The 27501-nt window shown below is 44.2% G+C and overlaps 1 protein-coding gene across 1 annotated transcript in view; it reads right to left on the reverse strand.

Moving 5' to 3' along the window:
• Positions 1-27501, reverse strand: part of LOC126475228 (acyl-protein thioesterase 1) — a 163144-nt gene that overhangs the window by 95961 nt on the left and 39682 nt on the right. The window contains exon 3 of the mRNA XM_050102906.1: positions 740-805. Coding sequence (XP_049958863.1) covers positions 740-805 — 66 coding nt within the window. The remainder of the gene's footprint in view (positions 1-739; positions 806-27501) is intronic.

A 27501-nucleotide genomic window follows, 5' to 3' on the forward strand; every position in this document is an offset into this window, starting at 1 on the left:
CCGATGGGAGGGTGTGAATCCATCGTCTTCCAGGGGAACAGCTCCTTGATGCCTGTACAGTGGGACGGAGACTAACTGGCAGCAGCTCCAGTTTGCTGTGGGAACATTCACGTTGGCATCCACAAGTACAGTGGAGCTCATGCAAGGCACCTTGACATCCAAGGAGTAGCACACACTGGTTGCAGACCACGTACACCCCTTATGACGATCATGCTTCCCGACGGCAGTGGCATTTTTCAACAAAATAATGTGCCACGTAATAAGGCCACGAGTGTGATGGAGTGGTTCGAGGAACATACTAGCACATTCCAGTTATGTTATGTCTCCCCAATTTGACAGATCTGAACCTGATCGAACATATCTGGGATGAGATTGAAGGTGGCATCAGAGCTCATCGTGCTTCACCTGGAATTCACAGGACTAGGTGATGTGTGTGTGTGTGTGTGTGTGTGTGTGTGTGTGTGTGTGTGTGTGTGTGTGTGCGCGCGCGCAGGTGTGGTGCCAACTCCCTCCAGCAACCTCCCAAGACCTCACTGCTTCCTTGCCATGTCACGTCGCCACTTGTTGTCTGTGCCAAAGGTGGACATACTGGCTGTTGGGTGGGTGGTCATAATGTTCTGGTTTATCAATGTATATATTCCAGCGGTGTACTGCTAATTCTTTTCCAAATATGGCTATAAAATATTATTCGGTTTGGAGCAGACCACAAATTTTATGTGCCTCAATTCTTCAAACTTACGCCGTTGGGCAAATTACTTTGACATGAGGTGACCTTATCGCTCCCATTCCAGTTGCCCATCCATGCCTGAAACAGATAAGAATCACCTTTAGCACTCTAATGTCCCTCAAAAGGTAAGCTATGTTAACAAGACATTTTAGTATCAAATCTCTTAATAAATACAGTAAGTGAAGAAAATTCACTGAAAAATCAATTTTGCTTCAGATATAAAAGAAAGATAGCACTGTAGATTTTTTTAAATAATGTATTAGATTCTGTAATTTGATGATTTGTCATCTAAAACTAAGTTTTATACTTCGTAAAAATAATTTTTTCAAGACTCTAATATTATATCTTCTTTCCACTGTGAATTTGGTTAAAATGTGTAATACAATCAGGATTTATTTGCCTGATTTTTAAGATGTTAATTACATACGGAACATCAGTAACACTAACTGACACCATTCAACATAATGTTACAGGGGAAAAAGAGTTTGTGCCGAAATTTTACCGCATTTCCTCTTTGAAGAACAGCAACTTTGATGAAATACTACTTCTTTTTCATTTGATGGAAAGGAACTGTAACATTTCAATGAATTATCATGGAAACTCTCCAGACTTTCCATGCATAAATTAAATGCAAAACCAGTGTTTATTAAAATTACTATAGTCACTGTAGAACTGACAGCAGGACTAAACAAGGGCATTAAAAAAAAATTAGAATAATTCATTCTACAAGAGCTACGACGAAAAAAGTGCACGTGAAGCTTTGAGGACTGGAACAACGTACAGAGAAAATGTCTGGAAATATACAATTGAAATGAAAAATGAATGAAGAAACGAACAATTTAAGGTTAATTGTTTTATTTTCTTAGCAAGCTGCATCAACAATCTTTTGAAATATTAATATTTTCAGCAACAGAATGGCAAAAGTCTTATTTGTAACAATTCTGAAACATAACATCACAGACTAATAAAAGTTAATGGTTTAATTAATTAACTATGTGAAGCCTTCTATATGGGAATGACCAGCAACAAATTGTCCATTCGTATGAACGGACACAGGCAGACAGTGTTTGTTGGTAATGAGGATCACCCTGTGGCTAAACATGTCTTGGTGCATGGCCAGCACATCTTGCCACAGTGTTACACCCTCCGGGTTATCTGGATACTTCCCACTAACACCAACCTATCAGAACTCCGGAGATGGGAACTTGCCCTTCAATATATCCTCTCTTCCCATTACCCACCAGGCCTCAACCTCCGCTAATTTCAAGATGCTGCCGCTCATACCTCACCTGTCATATATACATAAAAACAAAGACGATGTAACTTACCAAACGAAAGCGTCGGTATGTTGATAGACATACAAACAAACACAAACACACACACAAAATTCAAGCTTTCGCAACACACTGTTGCTTCATCAGGAAAGAGGGAAGGAGAGGGAAAGACAAAAGGATGTGGATTTTAAGGGAGAGGGTAAGGAGTCGTTCCAATCCCGGAAGCGGAAAGACTTACCTTAGGGGGGAAAAAAAGGACAGGTATACACTCGCGCGCGTGCTCGCGCACACACACACACACATATATCCATCCGCACATATACAGACACAAGCAGACATATGTAAAGGCAAAGAATTTGGGCAGAGATGTCAGTCGAGGTGGAAGTACAGAGGCAAAGATGTTGTTGAATGACAGGTGAGGTATGAGTGGTGGCAACTTGAAATTAGCGGAGGTTGAGGCCTGGTGGGTAACAGGAAGAGAGGATATATTGAAGGGCAAGTTCCCATCTCCGGAGTTCTGATAGGTTGGTGTTGGTGGGAAGTATCCAGATAACCCGGACGGTGTAACACTGTGCCAAGATGTGCTGGCCGTGCACCAAGACATGTTTAGCCACAGGGTGATCCTCATTACCAACAAACACTGTATGCCTGTGTCCATTCATGCGAATGGACAATTTGTTGCTGGTCATTCCCACATAGAAAGCTTCACAGTGTAGGCAGGTCAGTTGGTAAATCATGTGGGTGCTGTCACACGTGGCTCTGCCTTTGATTGTGTACACCTTTCGGGTTACAGGACTGGAGTAGGTGGTGGTGGGAGGGTGCATGGGACAGGTTTCACACCGGGGGTGGTTACAAGGGTAGGTTTTTTTTGTTTTGGTTTTAGGGCGCAAAACTGCTATGGTCATTAGCGCCCGGTCCGTGACTTAGGAAACAGTAAAAAACCGAAAATGGAAACCAGCAGCAATGAAAACGAAACTCAAAAAATTGGAGAAACTAAAAGCAGAAGGGAGGCTCAAACATCCACTACAGAAAGGGGTTAGTTGTCCCCAAAAAAAGCTTCAAATGACTGACGTCATTTCACTGGCACTAATAAACTTGAGACCGTGATCGGCTGAGCGCGTGTCATCTGCTAAAATCGACGATATATCAGGCGATAGCTGTAGCCAGGAGCGTAACGGATTAAAATAGGGGCACTCAATTAAGAGGTGTCTTACCGTCCACAGCTGAGAGCAGTGGGGACAGAGTGGGGGAGGATCGCCGCTTAAAAGATGTCGATGGCTAAAAAGACAGTGCCCTATCCGGAGTCTAGTTAAAATCACCTCCTCCCGACGACGCGTTCGGGAGGAAGAGGTCCAAGCACAAGGAAGAGCTTTCATGTACCGCAATTTATTATGGGTAAGTGTCGACCAATGCGTGTGCCATAAATGAACAACACGTCGACATAGAACGCTCCGTAGATCAGCGAAGGGAATCAATTGAATAGCTGGCCGAGGAAGAGAGACTGCAGCCTTGGCTGCAATATCGGCCGCCTCATTTCCACAGATACCAACGTGTCCCGGGTGCCAGAGGAACGGCACCGAGACGCCCCCCAGGTGGAGCAAGTGCAGACAGTCCCCAATCCGGTCGACCAGAGGGTGCACAGGATAAAGAGCTTGGAGACTGAGGAGAGCGCTGAGAGAATCTGAGCAGATAACGTACTGTATCCGCTGATGGCGGCGGATGTAGTGGACAGCCTGGAGAACAGCGTAAAGCTCCGCAGTATAAACCGAACACTGGTCGGGAAGCCGAAAGTGATTTGGGGTGTCGCCAACAATATAGGCACTCCCTACACCTAACGATGTTTTCGAGCCGTCGGTGTAAATAAATGTGGCGTCCGTCATTTGTGCACATAGAGCAGCAAATGCCCGACGATAAACAAGTGAAGGGGTACCATCCTTGGGAAATTGACAAAGGTCACGGAGCAGGCAGATTCGGGGACAGAGCCAAGGCGGTGCTGTACCCCAAGTTGTCAAGAAGGTTTTAGGAAAGCGGAAGAAAAGAGAATGGAGCAGTTGACGGAAGCAGACTCCCGGTGGTAGTAGGGAGGAGGGGCGGCCTGCATACCCTACATCAAAGGAGGCGTTGAAAAAAAGGTCATGGGCTGGATTAGCAGGCATGGAAGACAGATGGCTAGCATAACGACTCAGAAGGACTGCTCGCCGATTGGACAGCGGAGGTTCAGCAGTCTCAGCATAAATGCTCTCCACAGGGCTGGTGTAAAAAGCTCCAGACATTAAACGTAATCCACGGTGGTGGATAGAGTCGAGACGCCGAAGAATAGACGGCCGAGCAGAGGAGTCGACTATGCTTCCATAGTCCAATTTCGAGCGCACTAAGGCGCGATAGAGGCGGAGAAGGACCACTCGGTCCGCTCCCCAGGAGGTACCATTCAGGACACGGAGGGTGTTGAGGGATCGCAGACAGCGAGCCGAAAGATAGGAAACGTGGGAGGACCAGCACAGTTTTCTGTCAAACATAAGACCCAAGAATTTAGCGACATCTGAAAACGGAAGCTTGACAGGACCTAGATGTAAGGAGGGTGGAAGAAACTCCTTACGTCGCCAAAAATTAACACAAACGGTCTTACTGGGAGAAAAACGGAAGCCGGTTTCGATGCTCCAAGAGTGGAGGCGATCGAGACATCCTTGAAGACGTCGTTCAAGAAGGCTGGTCCATTGAGAGCTGTAGTAGATTGCAAAATCGTCCACAAAGAGGGAGCCCGAGACATCAGGAAGGAGACAATCCATAATTGGATTGATGGCAATGGCAAACAGAACAACACTCAGCACTGAGCCCTGGGGTACCCCGTTTTCTTGGGAGAAAGTACGGGAGAGAGTAGTGTTCACCCGCACCCTAAATGTGCGCTCTGCCATAAATTCGCGAAGAAAAAGGGGCAGCCGACCTCGAAAGCCCCAAGAGAACAGTGTGCGGAGGATGCCTGTCCTCCAACAGGTATCGTATGCTCTCTCCAGATCAAAAAATATTGCTACTGTTTGGCGTTTCCGGAGAAAATTGTTCACGATATAAGTGGAGAAAGCAACAAGATGGTCAACTGCAGAACGATGCTTTCAGAATCCGCATTGGGCAGGTGTTAAAAGACTGCGGGATTCCAGCCACCACGCTAAACGGTAATTCACCATACGCTCCAAAACCTTACAGACACTACTCGTGAGAGAAATGGGGCGATAGCTAGAGGGGAGATGTTTGTCCTTTCCAGGTTTCGGAACAGGAACGACGATAGCTTCCCGCGATCGTCTGGGAAAAGTACTGTCGGTCCAAATTCGATTATAAAGGCGAAGGACGTAACGCAGACTATGGGTTGATAAATGCAGCAACAATTGGACGTGGATACCATCCGGTCCTGGGGCGGAGGAGCGAGAAGAAGAGAGTGCATGTTGGAGTTCCCGCAAGGAGAAAACAGTATTGTAGCTTTCGCGATTTTGAGAGGAGAAAGCAAGAGGTCGCACTTCCGCTGCACGATTCTTCGGGAGAAACGCTGGCGGGTAATTTGAAGAGCTCAAAATCTCAGCAAAGTGCTGACCCAACGAGTTAGAAATTGCGACGGGGTCCACTAATGTGTCATGCGCGACTGTGAGCCCAGAGACCGGGGAGAAACTAGGCGCGCCTGAGAACCGTCGAAGCCGACTCCAAACTTCCGAGGAGGGAGTGAAGGTGTTAAATGAGGTAATAAAGAATTTCCAGCTTGCCTTCTTGCTATCGCGGATGACACGACGGCATCGCGCTCGGAACTGCTTATAGCGGATACTGTTGGCCAAAGTAGGATGGTGGCGGAAAACGTGGAGAGCATGTCGCCGCTCACGCATTGCATCACGGCATGCCTCGTTCCACCAAGGAACTGGGCGGGCACTGGGGCAATTCGGAGGTGCGTGGTATTGAATGTTCCGCAGCTGTAAGAATAACGTCGGTAATATGTGTGACCTCATCGTCGACACTGGGAAAGTGACGGTCATCGAAAGTTGCTAGAGACGAAAAAAGTGTCCAATCGGCTTGGGCAAACTTCCAGCGTCGCGGGCGCGTATAGGGCAATTGAGGCTGCAGTCTAAGGACACATGGAAAGTGGTCACTCAAGTGTGTATCATCAAGGGCGAACCATTCGAAGTGCCGAGCTAGCGGAACAGTACCGACCGCAAGGTCCAAATGAGATAAATTTGTCGTGGAGGCAGACAAAAATGTAGGGACCCCAGTGTTGAGGCAAACTAGATCTGCTTGGTGGAAGACGTCTAGCAATAGTGAGCCACGTGGACAAGAATGTGGAGATCCCCAAAGCGGGTGGTGGGCATTGAAGTCCCCAACCAGCAAATATGGGGGTGGAAGCTGACCAAGAAGATGAAGGAGATCAGCTCGTGCCATTGGTGTGGACGATGGAATGTATACAGTACAAAGAGAGAAAGTGTAGCCGGAAAGGGAAAGACAGACGGCGACAGCTTGGAAGGAAGTGTTTAAATGGATTGGGTGATAATGGAGAGTTTCATGGAGAAGAATCATGAGTCCTCCTTGTGCTGGAGTGCCTTCAACAGAGGGGAAATCATATCGGATGGACTGAAAATGAGGGAGAACAAAGCGGTCATGAGGACGCAGCTTTGTTTCCTGAAGACAGAAGATGACCGGCGAGTAGGATCGTGTGAGGACCGACAATTCATCCCGATTGGCTCGAATGCCGCGGATATTCCAGTGGATAATGGACATAGGGTGAACAGAAAATGGAGGAATGTACCAAGGTCGCTGTCAACTCAACGACTGCTCAGAGCTTGCGACCGACAGCATGGAATGGCATTCAGCCGAAGGCAGAAGATCCTGATCCATAGGCTGGTCATGAGCAGCTCCTGCCACCAGCGATCGGCCGGTTGAGCGGCCGCCAGCAGTGCGCCTCGGCGACACAGAAGACGGCCGAGGGCGATTTCCGCCAGGTGGTGCTGTAGATGGGACACGCCTTGGCGGAGAAGGAGAGGAACTGGGTTTCTTTGTAGCCTTCTTGGAAGTATGATGTTTAGAGGAAGGAGGAACCGATGGTTGTGAAGTTGGGGTATGTAAAAACTCTTCACGAGTATGCTCTTTTTTCGAAGTCTTGGTGTCTGACTTTTGGGCTCGAGATTTAGCAGAACTCGACGAAGGGTGAGCCAGAGAGTGGGCAGGCGAAAGTGGTGAGGTTGAACGGGCGATCTTTGCGCTGGCCAATCTGACGACCATGGCACTAAAGGTGAGGTCGCAAGTCTGCGTGGCCGCCTCCTTTGTTGGCCGAGGAGAAGCAACGATAGTGCTGTATTTTCCTGTCTGAGGCACGGTGGGCTGTCGACTGGTGAATAATTTTCAAGCAGCAACGGTCGACACCTTTTCCTTCACTCTCATTTCCTGGATGAGCTTTTCGTCTTTAAAAACGGGGCAATCTTGAGAGGAAGCAGCGTGGTCACCCATACAGTTGATGCAGCAAGGGGATGGAGGTGGACAAGCACCCTCATGGGCATCCTTGCCACACGTAACACATTTGGCCGGATTGGAACAGGACTGGCTGGTGTGATTGAACCGCTGACACCGATAGCAACGCGTAGGTTTTGGGACGTAAGGGCGAACGGAAATTATCTCATAGCCTGCTTTGATTTTCGATGGGAGTTGAACTTTGTCAAATGTCAAGAAGACAGTGCGGGTTGGAATGATGTTCGTGTCAACCCTTTTCATAACTCTATGAACAGCCGTTACGCCCTGGTCAGACAGGTAGTGCTGAATTTCTTCGTCAGACAATCCATCGAGGGAGCGTGTATAAACGACTCCACGCGAGGAATTTAAAGTGCGGTGCGCTTCAACCCGGACAGGGAAGGTGTGGAGCAGTGAAGTACGCAGCAATTTTTGTGCCTGGAGGGCACTGACTGTTTCTAACAACAAGGTGCCATTCCGTAATCTGGAACAAGACTTTACAGGACCTGCAATTGAGTCGACACCTTTATGAATAATGAAAGGGTTGACCGTGAAGAAGTCGTGACCTTCGTCATACCAAGAAACAACAAGGAACTGTGGCAATGATGGAAGAACTGTCTGTGGCCGAGACTCAGTGAACTTACGCTTGTGAGCAGACATAGTGGAAGGTGAGGAAACCATTGCGGAAGAATCCCCCATGATTACCAGTGTCTCCTATGGCGCGCTCCTCCCTTGTGGGGGCCCTCTCTGAGGGCACTCCCGCCTTAGGTGATTGTTCACACCTCAGGTCACACCTACCGACAAACGGACGGAGGGACCAATCGGCACTTTCGGAAGGTATCAGATCGGGTAATCACCCCTCCCTGGGCGTGGCCGTTACCAGGGGGTACGTGCGTATCCTACCTGTCTACCTGGGGCGGGGAATTACGCGTTACCCCGTTACTGGCTACGCACAAAAATGCGTGGGTCGGCCTTCAGACATGCACAGGGCGGAAGAAAGAGAAAGGGAAAGGAAAGAAGAGAGATATCAAACGCCGCAGCGGAGAAAAGGGTAAAGAGAAGAGGTAAGGAAAAGAGAAGGACAAAGGAAGGATGAAGACATACAAGCAGAGAAGGCGAAGAATGCATTACATTTACGAGCGTCCGTCTCTGGACATAGGCACAAACCATACTCCCAGACGGGGAGAAAGGGAAGGAAAGAGCCAGAGGTGAGGGGAGGAGGGGCGAAGATGGGTGATAGGGAAGGATGCGGAAAGGGAAGATATGCAGCCCGGAAAGGAAGGAAGGCCACATTAGCTCTGGGTCCCGTGCTCGCTACGCACGTATCCACAAAAGAGTTGTGGACCCCCTGGGGGGGACAACAACAACAACAAGGGTAGGAGCCAGAGGGTAGGGAGGGTGGTTTGGGGATTTCATAGGGATGAACCAAGAGGTTACGAAGGTTAGGTGGGCGGCGGAAAGACACTCTTGGTGGAGTGGGGAGGATTTCATGAAGGATGGATCTCATTTCGGGCAGGATTTGAGGAAGTCGTATCCCTGCTGGAGAGCCACATTCAGAGTCCGATCCAGTCCCGGAAAGTATCCTGTCACAAGTGGGGCACGTTTGGGGTTCTTTTGTGGGAGGTTCTGGGTTTGAGGGGATGAGGAAGTGGCTCTGGTTATTTGCTTCTGTACCAGGTCGGGAGGGTAGTTGCGGGATGTGAAAGCTGTTTTCAGGTTGTTGGTGTAATGATTCAGGGATTCAGGACTGGCAGATTCGTTTTCCACAAAGACCTAGGCTGTAGGGAAGGGACCGTTTGATATGGAATGGGTGGCAGCTGTCATAATGGAGGTACTGTTGCTTGTTGGTGGGTTTGATGTGGACGGATGTGTGAAGCTTGTAACGCCGGAAATGCATATCCTCCTATTTCCATCTATTGTACTATTATTTTTTTCCTTGTTTTGTTACCTCAAGATATGACATTTCTGTCTCTTTATATATTGTAATTGCTTTACTGTTTGGATATATATATATTTATGCATTTATGTCGATGTATAATTGGTTTGTTTCGTAAATAGTATTTGTATTTTTACGCTGGGTCTTGCCTAGGGAAAACTGCTATCGAACGATTACATCGATGGGTCGTGTGAAGAATCAAAGTGTGTAGGATCTTTGGTAGTGTTAACTCTGCCGCGTGGAGCGCGGGCAGTCGGGGTGTGGCGGGAGTAGCGAGTGGAGCAGGTGTGTTGTGTGACGCTCCCGCGAGTTGCCGCGCTTTCGGGGTTTGGCAGCATGTAATTGCGCTCGACTTGCGATGATAGTTTCTGACATGGTGTCGCCGACGGGAGACATTAACTAGCGCACATCAAGAGCCCGTTTCGTCTGGTGACCGTGTCGAGAAGAAGGCGCGCCAACATCCAGCTTCTGGAACAGCGACGGCCGACAATGAGTGACTGTCGCCACCTCCTCGACCGACGGCTTCAAACCTTCAATCAACCGACAAGGAAGACTGGACGCACGTAAAGTTTTAGAGCTGTATGGCAGACCTCAGCTTTTAATCTTGTTCCATTTTCGTAACTATAATTACAGCAACTTAGCATCAACCTTTGTTGCTCATTGTCCCAATTGCATTACCAAGCAGGGTCCCTTCCTTTTCCGAAATGAACCCGAGTGTCGTTGAAATTCAAACGCCAGCATTAAAGTAATATAGCTAACTCGTTTTCACTGCTTTAATTTCAAAGTTCAATTATGGCATTAATAGCTGGCTACAATATTCAGATTACACAAGCACGAATTAAGAGTGCGAGCTTTGTTACCGTATTTTAGCTTACCTGTGACTGCAGCTCAGCTTGGTACGTACTAAATTTTACTATTGTTAATTGTTCAGAATCATTTAATTCAAGTTCAAAGTTAAATCTCTTATTTCTAAATTGCGTAGATTCAAGTAGTTTTTGAAATGATTGTTGAGGTAGTCCAAGACTAACCGTATTTTACTGAATTTCGATGTGCTTCAGAAAGAAAGCTCACTATTAACTTCAGTCACTAAATTAACTTTCGATTTTCCGGTTATTAATTCTTTTGCTAAATTAAGTCAGAGTGTAGCGAAATTTATTACTTCTGACAAACTTTCAGTTTTCACACTACACGTGTCAACCTTCAGTTGCCACGCTTCTAGTGTTAATTATATGTGTAATAACCTTTCTTTTTCAGTTACTATAGTAATTGTCCTTAGGACTGGCGACCGTGATTTCCCCCAAATCTCAAATATCTAATTACCGCTACTTAATTGTTAACGTAACGGCTGCACATTTACCTTCTTTATTAACTTTACCCCTTTTCAAAATTAATTTCCACCAGTTTCATTTGCATTTTTCCTTTCATTTAGATGTAACCCTTTCCTCCCTCTTTACCGACAGGTTAACTTCGGTGACGATTGCTTTTCCAAAAACTCCCATTAGGTACACGCGGTTTCATTTTTCACTGTCATTAAGGTCGGTAAGTGAGGGGGAGGTTACACGTGGCGACCGTGACAGGACAATCTTCAGATTTGAGGTTGTTCTGGACACGAATTTTCTTTGGTGCAAATGTCGTAACAAAGTACTGGTTACATACAGGCCGTTACGTCAGCGAGAATAAGTAGTGGGAGTAATCCTAATTACATTTGAGATTTGTCATTTATATTGAAAATTATTAAAATGAGTGAAGGCAACAATTACCAAAATTTGGTGGACTTGGATACGGAACAATCGGTCGAACAGTGGGAAACGCGCACGGCGGTTCCCATTGTTCAGGGGCAGGCGGCTAACATGAAAGACGCGACCGCCGAAACGCAACAAAGAGCAGAAATGGAATTCCAAACTTTAGAAAATGTTTCGGAATCGGAAGCGAAAATCAAATCTGTACCCCTTGATGATGAATACGGGGGAACATATATAGAGGAACCAGCTACGGAAGTAAAACCGGTAGTCTCCGGGAATTTAACTGATTTATTGAATGTTTTGATTAATGAAATCAAGAGTCAATCGGCAGAAATTATAGCTCTGTCTGCCAAGCAAGAAGCTCAGTCTGAAAAAATTGAACGAAAGCTAGACAATCAGAACAAAGCTATTAATGTTGTTAACCACAATGTTGGAGTTGTTAATACAAAAGTTGATAAAATCAAAGAAGATATTGTTGTAATTAATACCGAAATCGGTAATCTTAAACAGGAAATGATAGGCGTTCAGGCGGAAATTGCTAGCATAAATACTCGTTTTGATTCCGAAATTAGCAGAATCGAGAAAGGTGTAGGAGAAGCACTTGCTCCGATCATCGAGAATAGGGTGACGGAACAAATTCAATTAGTGAAAAAAGAGGATCAACAGAAGGTGGAAACTTTAAAGGCTTTAGTGTCCGAAGTAGACACTAAAGTGAGGGAGCAGGCTAATACCTGCGAAGAGAAAAAGAGGGAAGTGGAAACGCTTGCGACAACCACTTGCCAAGTAATTACGAGAGTGTCGGAATTAGAAAAGAAACTTGACGAAAAACAGAGCTATGTGCCAATCTGTGCACATAGTTCGGAATTGTTGACGAAAGAGGAGCGGTTCGACCCCTTGAAAAAAGGCGGTATACACCCGACGGATTTCATTAAAAATTGTGAAAGAGTTTTACCCAGATCATGGACTAATGAGAGAAAAATTAATGCGGTTATTGATGTGTTGGCTGGTGATGCCAAGCGTTGGGGCCTAAACCCAACATTACGAACCTGACTTTTGACGAGTTTAAAAATTTGTTTCTGGCTGAATACTGGTCAGAGCAGAAACAGCAAGGTGTCTGGCGCGAATTTGTCGTATCGAGGCCTTTCGATGCGAATTCGCGCGTTTCGATGAAGGAGTTTTGTGAGGGCTGGATCCGCAAGTTGGAATATTTGCGTGATCGCCGCTCGGAATCCGAAATAGTCTGGGAACTCTACAAGAAGCTTCCAGATGATACAAAACGATACGTAGGAAGCAATCACAGGACAATCAATGATTTCCTGGGAAGAGTTGAGGACGAGGACTATTGGCGCAATAATCGCGACAGGGGTAGAGGCCATGGTAACAACAACGGGTACCACAGCAACCACAACAACAATAACCATGGGAATAATGCATACCGCAACCATGGCAGCAATAACAATAATGGTTCGGACCGTAATAACAATCGGTACAATGCAAATAATAACAGGAATGACGGAAACCAGTATCATACCAACGTGATACGGGCTTCACAGAATAGTAATAACGCCAGAGGGTGTGATCAGCCGCCTCAGCAGCATCCGTGAAGCGTATCTGCTGGGACGAGACAGGGAAACCATTAGCCGCGCCGGCGAGGGGCCGACCGGGCGTGGAGAAATTTTGGCGGCCCAATAACAGGAGAAAACCCAGGTGTCGTCGTTATGAAAATTCCGTATGGAATAATCAACGGCGGGAGAGTGTGCCAGTGTTAAGAGAAAGGAGTGCGCCCACAAGTAGTAGATCAGCTGTATGCACGGCAGTAGAAGATACATTCACTGTCAGTGAGAACAATTTAAGTAGTGTTCCGGAAATCGATTATAAGGTGCCTGCTGTAATACCCACAGCGGAACTGGAGATTGATTTTAAGAATGATTCGCAATTGTTGAGAGAAGATCAGATGTCGGATAACACGTCCGTCATTGAGCGAGGGGATGCAGAGAGGGATGAGGTCTGGTTAAGGCAGTTCGGTCGCTTATACGACGAACTAAGAGATTATAGGGGCCTGTACGGGAGAAGTATTTATGGAGAGCGCGGGCAGAATGTGCCGCGTCTCGTCCCACAGGAAGATAGTATTTGTGAAGTGATGGAAAGTTCTGGCCCTAACCGGCAGACTTTACTAGAAATAGTTGATGTTAACGGGGAGCACGAGCAAGATGCGTCGTGTTTCGTCCCGCAGGAGTTGAATGTTGAAGTAGTAACGGAAAGCTCTGGCCCTAACTGGCTGACTTTACCGAAAGTTGTAGTGGTAGAAGTAGCCGACCCATCCGACGCGAACATCCAGTTTAAACATTGCGAGAGTATTAAGGAGAAAGATTACGAAAATTTTAGTGATAGCCGGAAACGATTGGTAGAAAAGCACGTAGATTACAGCGTGTATGAGGTTAGAGCTGACGTTATACGGTCAGACGGTAGCAGTGTGGGTTGCGCAGATCCAGAGGAAGTAATTTCAGGTGCTACTGGGCACATTCTTCCAGGTAGATTGGCAGATGAGATCAATCTGACCAAAGAGGAATCAACGAAGGTGACAATTAGTGAAGTGATAGCAAAGCAGCACTCACTAGTTGACGAGTTACAGGAAAAGGTTTCGGTATTGGAGGCGAAGCTACAGACTAAGCCTCAGGACAAACGTGTTGAAATTAAAACTGTATGTGAACAGAGGCTGAAAAAGCCGCCAGATAAACCGGATTTAGGATCAAAGCCGGATGGTTTTTTCTGGAATGACCTGGATATAGACGAGGATTTACTGTGGGAAAATAAAGAAACAGTCGAGGACAAGTGTAGACAGATAGTAGTGTCTGTTAATATGCACGACCTACAACTAAACGTGTTGATTGACACCGGTGCAGAATTGAGTGCTGTATCTGGGAAAATATTTGAGTTACTGAAAGACAGACCTGGCATCGTAGTTATGCCAGTAACAGGAGTGAAAATTATCGGTGCTACTGGGAAGGCCAGTAAACCGGTCATAAAACAGATTTTTGTCAACTTCGAGATATGTGGGGCACGATTTGAACAAGAGTTTGTCGTCGTGCCAGACTTAACTACGGAAGTAATTATCGGGTTAGATTGGCTATTAAAGTACCGTGCAGTGATTAACTGCGAAAGCAAAACGTTGACATGTACGTCCCAAGATAAAACAATAGTAGTTAGTTTTGACGAGGCAGGAGACGGTGTGCATAGGCAATACCAGCCTATACACATTGTTAACTGGCCGGATGGTATTGACGTAGGTATGAATCTGAACTACTGTAATGTGAAGAATCTCGGCATTGACAATAATGTAGAAAGTGAATTGGAAAGTATTGTAGAAGGTGTGTCAAACGTAACACACGAACAAAGACGAGGCCGACTTTCCCGTACCTACTGCCATCACAACCATAGGGCATGGGGCAAATATGAAGCAGAATTTAAGAGAATTATGAACACCTTGAGACATGAATCTACGGGATTTTCTCCAGAGGAAATCCTGTTGGATGACAGAAGTAAAAGTTTAGTGGAAGTGATAATCAAATTCCCTCCACGGATTGACATTAGTATTGGTGTGAAAAAAGATCGTTTGCGAGAAGTAACGAAGCTAAAAGCTGATGCTCGCATACTTCGTCATGACGCTAAAGCGCGTTTTGCTAAGTTTGCAATCGGAGACTTAGTACTTGTAAAAGCTCATGAGAAATCGAGCGAGATAGACCATGAAATCTCTAAATTTAACCCTTTGAACGGAACATCGGTCTGAGATACCGCCATAGTTGACATTAACAATGCTAACGGCGCTGCATTGTTCGTGAGGGTGGGGAGAAGCCCAGTAATCTTCAGTCGGGTCCCGAACCGCAGCTGGCCAACAACGTATTGTCGGCGCATGCATTGTTTTCAAGTAAGTAGAATTTTTGTTACGTATTGTCGGTCTGTGAGACCGTGTTCCGAAAAAATGCATTCCCCTCCCGGTCTGACAGACCGGGTGTTCCTAAAAGTGTCAAATTTTTGCCGGTCTCCCAGACCGGTGTTCCTAAAAGTATCACGCATTTGTCGGTCTGTATGACCGATGTTCCACTCTTTGAACTCTTCTGTTTTCTGTGTAGCAACATTTCATCTATTTGATTGAAATTTTTGCCACCACACGATGCTTAATACTTTTGTGTTCATAGAAGAACGAGAAAAAAGTGTAACAACTCGTATTTAACGTTTTAATTTTTCCTCTTTCCGTTTTTCACACACATTCTCCAATTTACCGCGCAAACTTATTACAGCGATAGAATTATCCCCATTAAATTTCGTTAAAACTCATTTTTCCCTTTTTCCTTGCAGGTTTACAATGGAAGGTCCGAAATATGTTTCAAATCGGTCGAAAAGAATTGTAGCCCTTGCACGCTCTCAAAATTACCTTGAAGAATCAGACTCGGAAGTGGATTCAGATGAATCATGCATTCCAGATGAGGACCTTACTATCCAAGATCCTCGCAATGAAACAGATAATGACGATGACTCTCCCAATGATGATGATCGCGATGATGAAACTATTCGAGAAATATTTGAAGTCGAAAATACCGCAGTTCGCGAAGAAACTGGAGAGCAACCACAGTCTGACATAACTTCTGGTGGAAGCAGACTAATCACTCCACAGAAGCCTGCTGATGTTGCTAGCTCATCTACGCGTTCTGATGACACTCTAGATGAGAGTCGTCTTCCAGTTTCTTACTACGGAAGAAACAAGTGTTTCACATGGTCATCAACTCCTGTTCGCTCTAAGACGCGAACAGCAGCATCCAATATAATAAAGGTACGGCTATCAAAGATACAAGGGCCTGCTCTTACCGTGGGGAAAAACCCACTCCCAGGTGAAGTGTGGCGCCTTTTGTTTACTGACGACATGATTGAGACGATTGTAAAGCATACTAATGAAAAGTTGGCCAAAATTCGTTCTGTTATTGAACTAAAAGAAAGTGTAGCTTACAGAGACACTACTGTGCAGGAAGTGAACGCTGTGATTGGAGTCACAGTTCTTTGCAGCATATTCAAATCTGCGAGGGAGCCTATGACCTCGCTGTTTTCCACTTCGGTCTTGGGGAGGCCAATTTTTCGATCAATAATAACAGAAAAGCGATTAGGAATATTGCTTAGGGCATTTAGATTCGATGACTCGAGCACGAGGGAACAGAGGGAAAAATATGACCCAGCTGCTGCCATTACAGACATATTTAATAAGTTTATTTGGAACTGCCAACAAATTTATAGCCCTGGAGCGCATTTGACAGTTGATGAAACTTTGGTGCCTTTCAGAGGGAGGGTTAAATTTCGTATATATATGCCGAATAAACCGGCTAAATATGGCATTAAGGTCATGGGTCTGGCAGATGCACACAATGCATATATTTACAATGCCTACATCTACTCCGGCAAAGGCTGTGATGGAGCCACACTTTCTACAGCAGAAAAGAAAAAGAGCATTCCCACGCAGTCTGTAATCCGCCTATCTAAAGGGCTGTATGGCACAAACAGAAATATTAGTTGCGACAATTGGTTTTGTTCTGTGGAACTTGCCCAGGAGCTACTAGCTCACAATTTGACATTAGTTGGGACACTAAAAAGAAACAGACCCCAGATACCAGCAGAATTTCAAGCAAGAAGCGATCGTGAAATTGGGTCCAGCCTTTATGGCTTTACGAAAGAAATGACTCTGCTTTCTTATGTCCCAAAAAGGAATAAGGCAGTCCTACTTCTTTCGTCAATGCATCATTCCAATTACACTGACGTTTCAAATGATAAACCTGAAATCATATCTTTTTATAACGCCACAAAAAGTGGAATAGACACGCTAGATATGAAGTGCAGTGTTTATTCTACTAATCGCAAAACAAGAAGGTGGCCGTTGGCTATTTTTTACCACATGGTGGCCATGGCTGGATCAAACGCAAGTATACTTTATGGACTTTTTGGAGAGAAGAAAACCGTATCACGTTTTGATTTCCTGAAAAGAGTTTCTCTATATTTGGTCTACGATTTCGTAAAATCCCGACTGGCAATCTCCAATCTGCCTCAAGAGCTACAAAGTATTATTTCATCTTTAGAAGAAGAGGCAGCAAAAGAAAAGCAAATCGTTAGCCAACGGAATAAATTTGTTGTTCGAGTTGATGAGTGTCCGACGGACACACTTGGTAAAAGAAAAACCTGTCGATTTTGTCCATATCAAAAAAAGAGGAAAACTGCCTACAAGTGTATTTCTTGCGAAGAACCAACGTGCTTGGAGTGTTCACGAAAAGTGTGCAAGACTTGTGCAATTAAAAATAAAAGTTAAATTTTTTCTTTGCATTACATTTTAGTATTCATTTTCTTTGTGTTGTAACTATAATAATGTAAAAAAAAAGTATTTCTAAAGGAGTAATGTGTAAACAACAAAACACTGCAAATTAAAGTTTTTCCTAGTAATAAACTTGAATTTACTGGTATTTTAACAAATATTATGGTTCAAAAACCTATTATTATGTTTAATTACACCTTAAAGAGAGAGAGAAGCAACGTAGAAGTGCGGAAAAGTCATAAAAATAGAGAAAAATACACTTTAAATGTCCTAGCGGTCTAGCAGACCGATGTTCCATCTTACCGCCGAGTAAAAGATGTTCCGGTTAGAGGGTTAAGTTTGTTTATAATGGACCATATAAAGTCATTGGTATACCTCACACAAATGCTTACGGAATATTGTAGACTTGAAATTGTACCAACCAAGGATTGATTAGTACCACAGATAGGGTAATTTGCACAGTATGTAGATATAGAGTGTAAGATTTAAGGATGTGCCATGTGGCGATGCTTTTGCCTGACCTAGAGGTCATTAAAGAAGTTGTAATTAATAAGTAATTTATGTTGATTAAATGATTTAAGAGTTACTGAATATTAATCAATTTAAAAATCCAAGCTGCTAGTTTAAGTTTTCAGCTGAGTCACAGTAGATTAAGGAATGTAAATATGATTTTGTAAATAGCTGTAAGATTTCATAAATATGTGATTTACTAGTCATTGCCGATGTACTTAGACGCTGTTTTAAGTTTCAGGCTAGTACATGCGTGTGATGATGGACAGTGTTGAGTTATCCACTGTGATAGTATTAAGGGACTCCTTGAGATTACTCGGGAGTGAGTTTTTCCTAAAGAATTCAGTGAAGCGGACGTTCTGGAAACGCCGTCACAAGGGCGAGTGAGATCAAGCGTGCCGCACACGCGGGCGCAACAATACTGGCGAGGCGAGCCGCTGTCGGCTCTTGTGCCGCTGTTGGCTCTTGGGCCGCTGTCGGCATTCTTTGTACTTGCGAGTACGGAAGGCGGAATTGTTTTTCTTCCTGGACAGCTGAAAGAATTCTACTGTAAATATTTATGTTTTTTTCGATCTGATGTGTGTTATTTTCTTGTTTAGCGTTTAATGGACTCCCATGACGAGAATATTAATTATGAAAGGGTTATGTAAAAATGTGTATTCTATGTAATTAATTATTAATTTGCGTATTTTGATCTACCTGTTTTTATGACCATGTACTCTGATTAATTTTGTAAATAGTATTCCATTTCTTGATACTGTTGGGAATTTTGACAATTTTAGAATAGCTAAACCATTTTCTATGTTTTCTATGAATTTTAATATGTTGTCAACCTGTTTTATTTTGTTCAAGATGACAGAGTGGAATAAGATTAGGAGTTTCTCCACTCAATTATTATTGTCTACAAATTGGTTTATGGTTAATTAGACGAATGCTAAATTTTTTTGATGTTTTGAGCATATGCATTTCCGTTGTTTCTTTTTTGGGACATTTTCTGAGTCTGTTTACGTTACACGAACATCCTCAGACAATGTGGGGCACGTGTAACGCCGGAAATGCATATCCTCCTATTTCCATCTATTGTACTATTATTTTTTTCCTTGTTTTGTTACCTCAAGATATGACATTTCTGTCTCTTTATATATTGTAATTGCTTTACTGTTTGGATATATATATATTTATGCATTTATGTCGATGTATAATTGGTTTGTTTCGTAAATAGTATTTGTATTTTTACGCTGGGTCTTGCCTAGGGAAAACTGCTATCGAACGATTACATCGATGGGTCGTGTGAAGAATCAAAGTGTGTAGGATCTTTGGTAGTGTTAACTCTGCCGCGTGGAGCGCGGGCAGTCGGGGTGTGGCGGGAGTAGCGAGTGGAGCAGGTGTGTTGTGTGACGCTCCCGCGAGTTGCCGCGCTTTCGGGGTTTGGCAGCATGTAATTGCGCTCGACTTGCGATGATAGTTTCTGACATGGTGTCGCCGACGGGAGACATTAACTAGCGCACATCAAGAGCCCGTTTCGTCTGGTGGCCGTGTCGAGAAGAAGGCGCGCCAACATCCAGCTTCTGGAACAGCGACGGCCGACAATGAGTGACTGTCGCCACCTCCTCGACCGACGGCTTCAAACCTTCAATCAACCGACAAGGAAGACTGGACGCACGTAAAGTTTTAGAGCTGTATGGCAGACCTCAGCTTTTAATCTTGTTCCATTTTCGTAACTATAATTACAGCAACTTAGCATCAACCTTTGTTGCTCATTGTCCCAATTGCATTACCAAGCAGGGTCCCTTCCTTTTCCGAAATGAACCCGAGTGTCGTTGAAATTCAAACGCCAGCATTAAAGTAATATAGCTAACTCGTTTTCACTGCTTTAATTTCAAAGTTCAATTATGGCATTAATAGCTGGCTACAATATTCAGATTACACAAGCACGAATTAAGAGTGCGAGCTTTGTTACCGTATTTTAGCTTACCTGTGACTGCAGCTCAGCTTGGTACGTACTAAATTTTACTATTGTTAATTGTTCAGAATCATTTAATTCAAGTTCAAAGTTAAATCTCTTATTTCTAAATTGCGTAGATTCAAGTAGTTTTTGAAATGATTGTTGAGGTAGTCCAAGACTAACCGTATTTTACTGAATTTCGATGTGCTTCAGAAAGAAAGCTCACTATTAACTTCAGTCACTAAATTAACTTTCGATTTTCCGGTTATTAATTCTTTTGCTAAATTAAGTCAGAGTGTAGCGAAATTTATTACTTCTGACAAACTTTCGGTTTTCACACTACACGTGTCAACCTTCAGTTGCCACGCTTCTAGTGTTAATTATATGTGTAATAACCTTTCTTTTTCAGTTACTATAGTAATTGTCCTTAGGACTGGCGACCGTGATTTCCCCCAAATCTCAAATATCTAATTACCGCTACTTAATTGTTAACGTAACGGCTGCACATTTACCTTCTTTATTAACTTTACCCCTTTTCAAAATTAATTTCCACCAGTTTCATTTGCATTTTTCCTTTCATTTAGATGTAACCCTTTCCTCCCTCTTTACCGACAGGTTAACTTCGGTGACGATTGCTTTTCCAAAAACTCCCATTAGGTACACGCGGTTTCATTTTTCACTGTCATTAAGGTCGGTAAGTGAGGGGGAGGTTACAAGCTGGCCATTGGACAGATGGAGGTCAATGACAAGGAAAGTGGCATGGGATTTGGAGTAGGGCCAGATGAATCTGATGGAACCAAAGCCAGCTTCATCCTGACTCACAACTTCTTCACTTTCGAAGGCCAGTCATACCAACAATTAAGGGAACAGCCATGGGTACCAGGATGGCCCCCTTGTACGCCATCCTATTTATGGGTCGCTTAGAGGAAGCCTTCTTGGTTAACCAGGCCTGCCAACCCAAAGTATGGTACAGATTTATTGATGAAATGTTCATGATCTGGACTCACAGTGAAGAAGAACTTCAGAATTTCCTTTCCAACCTCAACTCCTTTGGTTCCATCAGATTCACCTGGTCATACTCCAAATCCCACCAGGCCTCAACCCCAGCTAATTTCAAGTTGCCGCCACTCATACCTCACCTGTCATTCAACAACATCTTTGCCTCTGTACTTCCGCCTCGACAGACATCTCTGCCCAAACTCTTTGCCTTTACATATGTCTGCTTGTGTCTGTATATGTGCAGATGGGTGTGTGTGTGTGTGTGTGTGTGTGTGTGTGTGTGTGTGTGTGTGTGCGCGCGCGTGTATACCTGTCCTTTTTTCCCCCTAAGGTAAGTCTTTCCGCTCCCAGGATTGGAATGACTCCTTACCCTCTCCCTTAAAACCCACATCCTTTCGTCTTTCCCTCTCCTTCACTCTTTCCTGATGAAGAAACTATGTGTTGCGAAAGCTTGAATTGTGTGTGTGTGTGTGTGTGTGTGTGTGTGTGTGTGTGTCTATCAACATACCAACGCTTTCGTTTGGTAAGTTACATCATCTTTGTTTTTAGATATATTTTTCCCCACGTGGAATGTTTCCTCTATTATATTTATATCATTAATTTGAACCCAACAATTACGTTTGTTATTGTCACTGTTGCATTTCGAAATCTTTTCTGTCATCTTACTTTCTCTTTCTGTTTGTGCTAGTAGTTTCCCTTTGTATTCACCTTCTCCTTTTTACCGTAATTCACCATACAATTTTATACTGCCTATATATACTCAATAATATGTAACCCACTTCAAAACCGTAACCTTAATTTTTTTCCGCTTTCAACACTACCGCTGCTATAAAATCCACCGTTCCCAGTTCACAAACAGTTCCTTTCACCTATTAAACAACCATTTTGGCTAGTTCTAACAACTTTCGCATTATTTCCATTTCCATTTTTCCCACATCACTGATCATTTTTAGTCACTTCCCACAGGTTTTAACGTCATTATTTCTTCGTCAGACGATTGTTAGCCTCATTTTCATAATCTGCCACCACAAAACCACTCCTTTTAATACATTTACACGCAGTTTTTTCGAAATTTTCCCAAATTTCTCCACCCTTTAACGTGTTTTGGCGGCAACGCAACCACCTAACCTTTGTGCACATCGTTGTTTACCAACCCAAGTTCACCACAGGATCTACATAGCTCAGCTTTAACCAACACTTTTTCAACTTTTTTCACATCAGATCTCCAGTTGTTTTCCAGTTCACCTTTATCTCTTCCCATACATTTTTATTTTTATTTTCATTTTCATTTCAGCCTCATGTTACACTTTCCACCTTCTAATACCAAGTCACCCTCACAACATCCCCACAACGACCCCATTAAGTTTTATTTACATTCCCTCTGCAAACATGCCTTCGCCCTAGCCAGATTACGCTCCCATATTTTATTTACTCAGGCTTGTCTGACATTTGGCATTACCCCCAAAGCCTCACACTTAAAGTTCCCATCTCTGGCTGCAACCCTTCTTTCCATCAGTTCCTATAACAGTTCCAAACTGAACAATCCATTGCCCTCACCCACCTAATCCTTCACCTACACATCAACTCAGCCAATGAACACACTCGTCAACTCCTATCCTTAATAAAAGTCCTCAATCTTTCCTCTCCCACATCCACACCGGCTGTTCAGTGCATCCTCCTACAGGCCAACCGCAAATTAGAACAGCATGCCACCCTCCACCTCAAAAAACTATCCAATCTCCTGGTTTCTCACCTCCGGAAAGGCAACTTACTCACTCTCCACAATCTTTCCAGCAAACCTCAACCTCCTCTCATTGCACACAGACCCAGTCTCTCCCATCTACTCAATCTCCCACTTCCAGCTCCACTCCCCCCAAAACCTCAAAATTCTAATCGATACAATCTGGAACCACAACACCCTAATTCAGTAGTTAACCTTTCCTCCAAACCTCTCTCCCAATCCGAAACCTCTGTCCTATTCAAAGGCCTCACCTTCAGCCCTACTCCCAGATTCAACCAAACAGCCCTCATCAAAGATTTACTGTCCTACACTCGTACTCTCCGCTGGAAATATCACTTTGCCACGAAGAAAAATAATCCTAATCCTACTCCTAATGATCGAACTCCCCTAGACACAATCCAAATTGAACCCTGCCTGGAACAGTTCCGTCCTCCGTCACAGTGGGACCCACCTCCTCTTCCTCGAAATCACCCTCTCCAAACTTTCCAGGAATTTCTCACTTCCAGCCATGCCTCTCAATCCTTCTTGAAATACTATAATCCTACTCCCAATATCACTACAGTTTAAGCCCAGGCTATCCGTGATCTGAAGGCTGACCGATCAATCGTCATTCTTCTGGCGGACAAGGGTTTCACGACCATGGTACTTGATCGTCGGGAGTATGTGGCTGAGGGACTGCGTCAGCTTTCACACAACACTACATACAAAGTTTGCCAAGGTAATCCCATTCCTGAGGTCCAGGCGGAGCTTCAAGGAATCCTCAGAACCTTAGGCCCCCTACAAAACCTTTCACCTGACTCCATCAACCTCCTGACCCCACTGACACCCCGCACCCCTACCTTCTACCTACTCCCTAAAATTCACAAACCCAATCATCCTGGCCGCCCCATTGTAGCTGGTTACCAAGCCCCCCCACAACGTATCTCTGCCTACGTAGATCAACACATTCAACCCATTACATGCAGTCTCCCATCCTATCAAAGACACCAACCACTTTCTCGAACGCCTGGAATCCTTACCCAATTTGTTATCCCCGGAAACCATCCTTGTAACCATTGATGCCACTTCCTTATACACAAACATTCGGCACGTCCAGGGCCTCGCTGCGATGGAGCACTTCCTTTCACGCCGATCACCTGCCACCCCACCTAAAACCTCTTTCCTCATTACCTTAGCCGGCTTCATCCTGACTCACAACTTCTTCACTTTCGAAGGCCAGACATACCAACAATTAAAGGGAACAGCCATGGGTACCAGGATGGCCCCCTTGTACGCCAACCTATTTATGGGTCGCTTAGAGGAAGCCTTCTTGGTTACCCAGGCCTGCCAACCCAAAGTTTGGTACAGATTTATTGATGACATCTTCATCTTCATGATCTGGACTCACAGTGAAGAACTTCAGAATTTCCTCTCCAACCTCAACTCCTTTGGTCCCATCAGATTCACCTGGTCCTACTCCAAATCCCATGCCACTTTCCTTGACATTGACCTCCATCTGTCCAATGGCCAGCTTCACACATCTGTCCACATCAAACCCACCAACAAGCATCAGTACCTCCATTATGACAGCTGCCACCCATTCCATATCAAACGCTCCCTTCCCTACAGCCTAGGTCTTCATGGCAAACGAATCTGCTCCAGTCCTGAATCCCTGAATCATTACACCAACAATCTGAAAACAGCTTTCGCATCCTGCAACTACCCTCCTGACCTGGTACACAAGCAAATAACCAGAGCCACTTCCTCATCCCCTCAAACCCAGAACCTCACACAGAACCCCAAAAGTGCCCCACTTGTGATAGGATACTTTCCGGGACTGGATCAGACTCTGAATGAGGCCCTTCAGCAGGGATACAACTTCCTCAAATCCTGCCCTGAAATGAGATCCATCCTTCATGAAATCCTCCCCACTCCACCAAGAGTGTCTTTCCGCCATCCACCTAACCTTCGTAACCTCTTGGTTCATCACTAAGAAATCCCCAAACCCCCTTCCCTACCCTCTGACTCCTACCCTTGTAACTGCCCCCCGGTGTAAAACCTGTCCCATGCACCATCTCACCACCACCTACTCCAGTCCTGTAACCCGAAAGGTGTACACAATCAAAGGCAGAGCCAACTGACCTGCCTACACTGTGAAGCTTTCTATGTGGGAACGACCAGCAACAAATTGTCCATTCGCATGAATGGACACAGGCAGACAGTGTTTGTTGGTAATGAGGATCACCCTGTGGCTAAACATGCCTTGGTGCACGGCCAGCACATCTTGGCACAGTGTTACACCATCCAGGTTATCTGGATACTTCCCACCAACACCAACCTGTCAGAACTCCGGAGATGGGAACTTGCCCTTCAATATATCCTCTCTTCCGATTATCCACAAGGCCTCAACCTCCGCTAATTTCAAGTTGCCACCACTCATACCTCACCTGTCATTCAACAACATCTTTGCCTCTGTACTTCCACCTCAACTGACATCTCTGCCCAAATTCTTTGCCTTTACATATGTCTGCTTGTGTCTGTATATGTGCGGATGGATGTGTGTAAGTGTGTGCGCGCGCGCGCGAGAGTGTATACCTGTCCTTTTTTTCCCCCCCCCAAGGTAAGTCTTTCCGCTTTCGGGATTGGAACGACTCCTTACCCTCTCCCTTAAAACCCACATCCTTTCGTCTTTCCCTCTCCTTCCCTCTTTCCTGATGAAGCAACCATGTTGCGAAAGCTTGAATTTAGTGTACGAGTTTGTGTGTCTATCAACATACCAATGCTTTCATTTGGTAAGTTACATCATCTTTGTTTTTAGATATATTTTTCCCACATGGAATGTTTCCCTCTATTATATATCATCTGGGTGTAGCATAAAACAGTCAATTGGTACATAATGAATTCAAACTCCAACTGATTTTTTGGTGTAATGATTGCTGCGATTATTTACGAAATTTCATGTTGAAAGAATTAATTAGGAACTACAAAGTAAAAATGTTACTACTTTCTCTGAGAAATGCAACATTTACTTATAGTTTACACCAATTTTGCTAAAGGATTGGGCATTGGGCTAACAACTCTAACTCTTTGTTACAAAATACAAATTTGCTTCAGACGGGAATGGATTTAATGGAATACGAAAACTGCAAAGGACAAATGGCATACGATTTAAAAATTTTAATTTTGGATCTTGGAATGTTCAGAGCCTGTATACACCAGGAACCATCCAGCCTATGGTCTCAGAAATTAACTGATATAAACTGGACCCGCTGGCAGTACAAGAGACAAGATAGCTAGGAGAAGGAACTCACAAAGAGGAAGGATACACACTATTCTACAGCGGATGTGCAGATAAACCTGAATTCGGCACTGGTTTTGTAATACACAACAATGCGACAAATTTGGTGAAGGAATTCAAAGCTGTTAACAAGAGAATATTCTACATAGTACTTGGAAACCAAGTGTCAGACATCACATTCATCATCAATGTTCATGCCCCAACTGAGGATAAAACAGATGAAGAAAAGGAAGAGGTCTATGACCAACCAGAACAAACAACTGACAGAACATAAACTAGAAATATCAGGATAGTGCTGGGAGATTTTAATGGAAAAGCAAGAAAAGAAGAATGCTACATACAAACCATAGGAAGGCACAGTTTGCATGATGAGACCAATGAGAATGGTCAGAGGATGATCAATTTAGCTATCTCAAAGAACCTAAGAGTAAGTTTGACTTACTTTGAACACAAGAGAATACATAAGGGAACATGGTGTTCACCAGATGGAAGAAACACCAACCAGATAGATCACATCTTGGTGGACCAGTACGATAGCCATAGAGTTATGGATGTAAGGTCGTATAGAGGAGCTGACTGTGCATCATACCACTTCCTCATTGTGTGCAGGCTTAAACTCATGTTCACCTACATGCATAAGAAGAAGGGGACACTCGAACCTGCTTTGAATGTTGAGAAACTACGAGAAAGTGCCATTAAAGAACAATATGCTATAGAAATTGAAAACCATTTTGAGGTCCTAAAGACCCTGGAACCAAGAGAGAATGTGGAGGAAAGGTGGAAAGAAAGAAAGTTCACAGTCTAAGTGTAGTGAAGGATATATTGGGAAGAAAGGAAATACTGAAGAAGAGGAAATGGTTCAACGAGACATGCCAGAAGGCTACAGGAAAGAGGAGGCAGGTGAGGGAGAATTGGCTGGCTGACAGGAAGAATAAGCAGAAAAGGGAACATTTTATCAACATCAGAAGGGAGACAAAGCAAATCCTAAGAGCAGAGAAGAGAAAAGAATATATCTAACCAGTTTGCTAGAACAAGTTGAGGCAGAGGGCCAAAACAAGAACTTAAGGCAATTCTCCCAATAAATAAAAAATTGGAAACGTGGATTTAAGAGCCCAACTTTCTTCATTAGAGATAAGAACGGCAACTTGATAAATGACAAGGAAAGAGTTGTAAAAGATGGAACGAATACTTCTCAGAACTGTTGAATCGCCCAGACCAAGATGAGATATTACCTGAATACACTACAGAGGAAAGGACAGATGAAGAAGAATGGGAAGTTAGTGAAGAAGACGTGAAGATCGGAATCAAAGGACTCAAAAACAACAAAGCACCAGGGTAGGACAGAATAACATCAGAATTAATCGAGGAGGGAGGCGAGAGCTTACACTTAGTGATATATAAACTGATCCAGTTGATATGGAAGAAGGAGCCACTGCTAGAAGAATGGAAATTGGCTATAATATGCCCAATATACAAGAAGGGAAGCAAAATGGAATGTGGTAACTACAGAAGAATCAGTTTGTTGAATGTAACAC

This window comes from Schistocerca serialis, chromosome 4 (assembly GCF_023864345.2).
Source record: "Schistocerca serialis cubense isolate TAMUIC-IGC-003099 chromosome 4, iqSchSeri2.2, whole genome shotgun sequence".
NCBI lineage: Eukaryota > Metazoa > Arthropoda > Insecta > Orthoptera > Acrididae > Schistocerca > Schistocerca serialis.